The sequence below is a fragment of the Lates calcarifer genome, linkage group LG10, assembly GCF_001640805.2.
Source record: "Lates calcarifer isolate ASB-BC8 linkage group LG10, TLL_Latcal_v3, whole genome shotgun sequence".
In the NCBI taxonomy this organism is placed as follows: domain Eukaryota; kingdom Metazoa; phylum Chordata; class Actinopteri; family Centropomidae; genus Lates; species Lates calcarifer.
The window spans coordinates 22,518,316-22,524,099 of record NC_066842.1 but is presented as its reverse complement, the minus strand read 5'-3'; the positions used below and the strand labels follow the sequence as shown (position 1 = coordinate 22,524,099).

The 5,784-nt window shown below is 38.7% G+C and overlaps 1 protein-coding gene across 1 annotated transcript; it reads left to right on the top strand.

Annotated features, from left to right (window-relative positions):
• The first annotated feature begins 1,025 nt into the window (after nt 1-1,025).
• si:dkey-12e7.4 (uncharacterized protein LOC558132 homolog) lies at nt 1,026-5,377 on the top strand. The gene is made up of 6 exons (XM_018703502.2): nt 1,026-1,574; nt 1,831-1,882; nt 2,333-2,520; nt 3,960-4,133; nt 4,368-4,478; nt 4,767-5,377. The coding sequence occupies exons 1-6, from the start codon at nt 1,422-1,424 to the stop codon at nt 4,878-4,880; spliced, it is 792 nt and encodes a 263-aa protein (XP_018559018.1). The 5' UTR covers nt 1,026-1,421; the 3' UTR covers nt 4,881-5,377.
• The last annotated feature ends 407 nt before the right edge of the window (nt 5,378-5,784 follow it).

Here is a 5,784-nt window from a genome sequence, read left to right as displayed (position 1 = left end):
GCCAGTTAACACCCTCCAGCTTTCAGGAGCACAGCTCTGCACCACACATTGTACCACTACCAACTCATCATTTGCACTGTGTACTCTGTGCCAAAGTAATGTGTCTGTAAATGGAGGCACAGATGCCAAATTCCAAATTAACCGACCTGGAGTAGACCAGGGATATCTGCTGCTCCCAAGCACCAGAAGCTTTAAGAAAATCTGGACTTAGGAAGCTGCCAGGGAAACCATCTGTGTGCTGTGACTGCATAAGCTCCATCAGCTGTGCTGTCACCCTTATCTCTGCACTTCACCCCCCACCCACCTTCAATATTTGAAAACTAACTCAATGCACAAACAAACAGTAAAATCCCTCTCTCCTTCACTAAATTAGAATTCATGAAAGCCAGACTATAATAATCTAATAATGAATATTGAATGGATGACAAAAATCTAAATCTTTTATTACTGTAAACATTTGTTTCTTGGGAAGTGCCCCTTTCATTTTGTCAAGTAATATAACAAAGGTGAATACGGAAATGCAAGTGAAGGCATACTGTAACAAGTAGCTTACTGCGGTTCTGGCTGTGACAGTTATATAATAACTGCGTGGTATATTATAATTATTGTGAATGGCATATGCACAAGTTATTACACTGTAGGTCATTTAAAAAATCATTTAATGGCTTTACATGGTCATTTGATATCTTGCAGACTCCTTGTCTCATTCTGCTAAAATGTAATCAAACTTCTGTTTTATGAAATTAGCTTTATTTGAGATTATTTTCATAATTTTGCTTTGTTATTTATTTATTTTTTTTGTCATAACTTGTATCTCAAACAATGTGAATATTGTTTCACAATCTAGACCGATGTACTTGTTAAATTCCCCCTGTACCTTGATTTAAATTGTCATTTGCTTGATTTAACCTAATTTAATAAGACTCAAAATAATGTTTTCCTGATCTAATACGAGACCGAACTGGCCAACTCTCAGTTGTGAATGGGACCTACAGCTGCGTGAGGTATTATGTGTGCGTTTGTGCGCAATGAATTGTGGGAAATGAGAACCTAGATATGCGAAGCCAGAAACGTCCAGAACACTTCAATGTTTCTCTCTGTTACTAGAGTCGGAGCATTTACACTATTCTCTGTGGCGGTTTAAACTAAAGTCCTGAAAACATATTATAAGAAATTGTCGTTTTGACAACAGTATTTCAGTTTCCCATCTGTTTCCAGCCTCCGTCGTCGACGCTCTGAAGATTTATCTCCCTCGTGTAAAGGCTCTGGGTCGTATTAGTAAAGTGGAGCAATTCTCCCACCTACCGGAGGAGTTGCGCGACAAGACTGGATTTAGCACAGCCTCGTCAGGAGAAATACCTGGAGAGAGAGCTCGCCCACCGGCTCACTGAGGTCAGCATTAGTTAGAGGCGACATTAAGGATGAGTGGTGTCATGAATTTCAAAAACTGCGGCTCTGTGCTGGTAACGGGAGCCAGCCGCGGACTCGGGCTGCATATCGTCGATACACTGGCGAGTGGAGGCTTCTCACCGGGCAAGATTATAGCCACGACCAGAAACCCCGAGAGCGCGCAGGTACACACCATCGCCCAACAATAGTAAAGTTACCCTCAAAGCTAATACCCCGTAGATATACCGTCTGTAGTGCTTACAACCGGGTTGCAAGAGTGTCAGTCCAGGTCTGCACCAAGTTGAGGCGCCTGAATAATGGGTGAAGGTGTATCAATGGAGTAAAGTTCAATGATAGCAGCCGCCACCAGAAGTCGCCATTATTCTCGAACTGGATTTTTGTGAATAAATATTGCTGACATTATGTGTTCTTGACCTACAGAAACTTCAGGAACTGGCAGACAAACATCCCAACATCCATATAATTACTTTGGGTAAGACAGAAAGAACAACAGTTAGTGTGTATCAACAAATAATGCTACAATATACCATAATATTTTCGTATGTGTAGAAATATAGAAAAGAAGATAAGAGGAAAAGGACATAAACACAAAATACCCACTCTACAGCACAATGAATAAATGAATCATTTTAATTTCATGTCTGGTCATTAACAGGAAGATTACCTGATGGGATTATCTCAATATTAATCAGAAAAAAAAGAAATCCTAAATGTATTCTTATCAAGCCTCATGAATGTTTAAACAGTAAACATTTAGAAATAGTGTACATCCTGGAGGTATTTCAGGTTGCACTAAAAGCATTGCTTGATGTACTCATTTATTTTCCTCATAATGATGTTCATCTAGTATTTTTCAGACATTTTTAGTAATAGTTGTTATTTTTGTTTTGTGATTTGCAGTGTTATTCTCTGTCTTTACCAGATGTAGTGAGCCAGGAGAGCATAGAGAAATGTGCAGAAGAGGTGGGCCAGCTGGTACAAGAGGACGGTCTGAACTGCCTAATAAACAATGCAGGGATCAATGTGGTGGCTGACTTTCGTTCTGTTACTGCAGAGAAGATGATAGAAAACTTCCACACCAATGCTGTGGCTCCTCTAATGATCACCAAGGTAATGTTTATTAATGTTTATTGACATGGATATAGTGGATCACCCACATAGTGACAAAAAAGGTTTTGTTTGAAAGGTCTAACCTCACTTCACCAGGTAGTGAGATTAAAAAAGATAATAAATCACACCTCTGTTTTCTTTAGTCACCAGGAGTAGGACCCAAGAGTGGTTCATTTCCTAAATGCTGCAAACTGAAACAACAAGATGACCTTCATGGACAAAAGTAACAAAAAACCCTTAGCCCAGGGCAGACTGCATTTCATAAATATTAATTAAAAGTCTGGTTTCAGTCGGCCTCAGAGTACAGTGGGGACTACAGAGCAGCACCCTGAGCTGGTAGAAATTCAGGCTCTGATCAAGAACATGTCAGCAGGGCAGATGCTTGCTGACGCAGAGTTTGCTCTAGTTGAAGGACAGTGTCTGTAACCACAAGGCCACACTCCAGCCCAAATCTCTTCTATAATAACTTTACCAATGGAGGTAAATGAACAATAAATCACTTAGAACAGAAACTTGCTACTACAGCACTTGCTGTGTTCTTGGGCTTAAAAACATGTTATATTTAATATATTAACACATCATGAATGAAAATTAAGCAGCAAACTTTTTAACAGTACACCAACTATTTTTGGTCTTTTGTGTGTTTGGGCTGGGTCAAATTGGGTCTTGGGAAATTATGATGGATGTTTTTTTTTACTACTTTGTGACATTTAAAATGCAAGGCAATAGTGGGCAGATTCATTTCCTGGGAAAAAAAAGTTATTTGTATCCTTAATTCATACTGAATATGTTCATAAAGTACAAATGCAGCTTGCTGCTGGATGTTGGCACAAAGCCAAGCAAAACAAAAGGATTAATAGTCATTGAGGCTCCTGATAGAGTGTACTCAGCTGTATCCTAAAACCTGCTGGTATAATATACAGTGATAGAACATTCCAAAAATAAATAAATAAATAAAAAATATCAAATCAAAGAAACAGTGACTAGATTGAATCTCTTGGTATTTTAGCATTTGTATGACCATGAAAGAAGGCTGTTCCTCTCTAAGGTGAAAATGCTGCCACCAGAGGGCGTCACTTACCTTATTGCTCCACACATGCAGTATGATGTGTGTTTTAGCCTGACAGGGAATGTATCAGTCTTTGTCCAAAATGCAGTATTTCATAAACTAAAAACTAATACATTTGTTGTGTTGTCCTTATTTAAATGCTGTATGCGGGTATAATTTTGTTATTTATATATGTATTGTTTGTAGCGTCAGTTTTATTATTAAAATCATTAAGTAAAATTAGCATTATTTTTTCAGTGAATGACGCACCATGATAATTGTTACAAATTCTTAAAGCTCTGATATAAAATTAGTTTCACCTTGACTTTGATGTCATGAGCAACTTGTAGTTTGATTTCAGCTTCAACAATTTTTTTTTAACCACTGCCAGGCCCTCTTGCCTCTGTTAAAGCGAGCTGCGTCCAGAGGAGAAGCAGGTGGCTCAGGGAGAATGGGCATCCAGAGGGCAGCAGTTATTAACATGACCTCCCTACTGGGCTCTGTGGAGCTCAACTGGGGGGAGAGAGCAAACAACTTCAAATGGTACCCCTACAGGACTTCAAAGGTATTGTATCCATGGAATGAAAATGTATGTTTTTATGGCATGCAAGGTAGGTGGACTCCGATCTGGTATGACAAATAAATTGTGTCGCTTTACTTCATAAGCTAGGAAAAATGTGAGGAAACATATCAGCCACATTATTCAGCATTCTTGCTGATTGCCTGCTGTGATATTGGATTAGATTGGGTTGAGTTTTGCATTATGCTGCATGGTATGTTGATTTGCTTGCTTTCTCAGAGTGCCCTAAATATGGTGAGTCGCTGTATGGCTGTAGACCTGGAGCCTGATGGGATTCTCTGTATGGTTATACACCCAGGCTGGGTTCGCACTGACATGGGGGGATCAGAGGTAAGGGCCTACCTCTGACTGTTTCTGTGATGCTCATAAAGAGCACATCTTTATGAATACTTCTTCAAACTTAGACCCCTGAGAAAACAGTTATTGAGAATTAATTTGTCCAAAATTCTGCTGTTCACACCACAATGTCAAGTGAAAATTGTTCTTTACATTCCAAACATTCAAGAGCTTTTTCACATCAAGTGTCCTGGGTGATGTATATACAGATCATTGTATTCTAATTTCTAATTTCACATGTCTGAATAGAGTATTGTTTTGTATTTATCTGTCTCTTTCCAGGCCCCATTGAGTCCAGAGGAGAGTGTTTCCTCTATCTTGTCTGTGATTGGTGGACTGACTGAGAAGGATCATGGGTCGTTTCTGAACTATACGGGAGAGGTGCTTCCCTGGTAATCCCATCATCACAGTGTTGAGTAGGATGAGCACCATAAACCTATGGCTATTTAGTCATGATCATCTTTGACTATGCAAAAATGAAGGTATCAGTGGTTCAGAGTGCACAGTGTTATTTCTTAATCTATTTCTATCTGCAAGATGAAACTGTGTGTATTTCATCTAAATACAACTTAATTATAAGAGAGTAGTAATGTTCAATTAGTTGTAAAGAGGTGACTTTAAAGGACCAGTGTGTTTACAACCAACTGAATACCCCTCCCGTCACCCCTCCCTTTCCAAGTGTGTAGGAAAAACATGTAGATATGAAGGGCTCCTTTGACATGTTCATATGCAGATGGGTGGGGTGTGCAGCGCAGCTAGTCTTTTAGACTACTTAATGTACAGAGCATACAGTATGCTACAGCTAAGCTGTGTTAAAATGTAAATTAAAAAAAAAGTTGAAAGTTGAAATTTGAAATTGTCATGTTAAATACAACCCTGCAGTTCTAAAACAAGCTCCTGTTGTCCTTTCTCTTATTTTATTGTCAGCATTATGTATCTATGTATGTATGTTTTATCTGTATGTAGCTGTACACAGCACTTTTGTCCAAGACAAATTTCCTTTGGATGATAAAGTTCATCTTATTTTAACTTTTCTTACTTCAAAGGTATTAAAACTCTTCAGTGAGCCACTGTACCGCCTGAAAATGAGAAAATCATTCATGCATTTCATTGGGTCATGTGTATGTGCTTGTATGTTTGTCCTGGAGGGAGCATATTGTTTCAGACGTTTTAAAGAAAGAACAGCATCAATCCATCCTTACAGAACTTCCTCTCTATGGTCCAGTTTTGTTAAAAAAAAAAAAAAAAAAAACTAACCAGAAACACCTCAAAGTTACTTCAAAGGTGTAAGCCCTCCTAA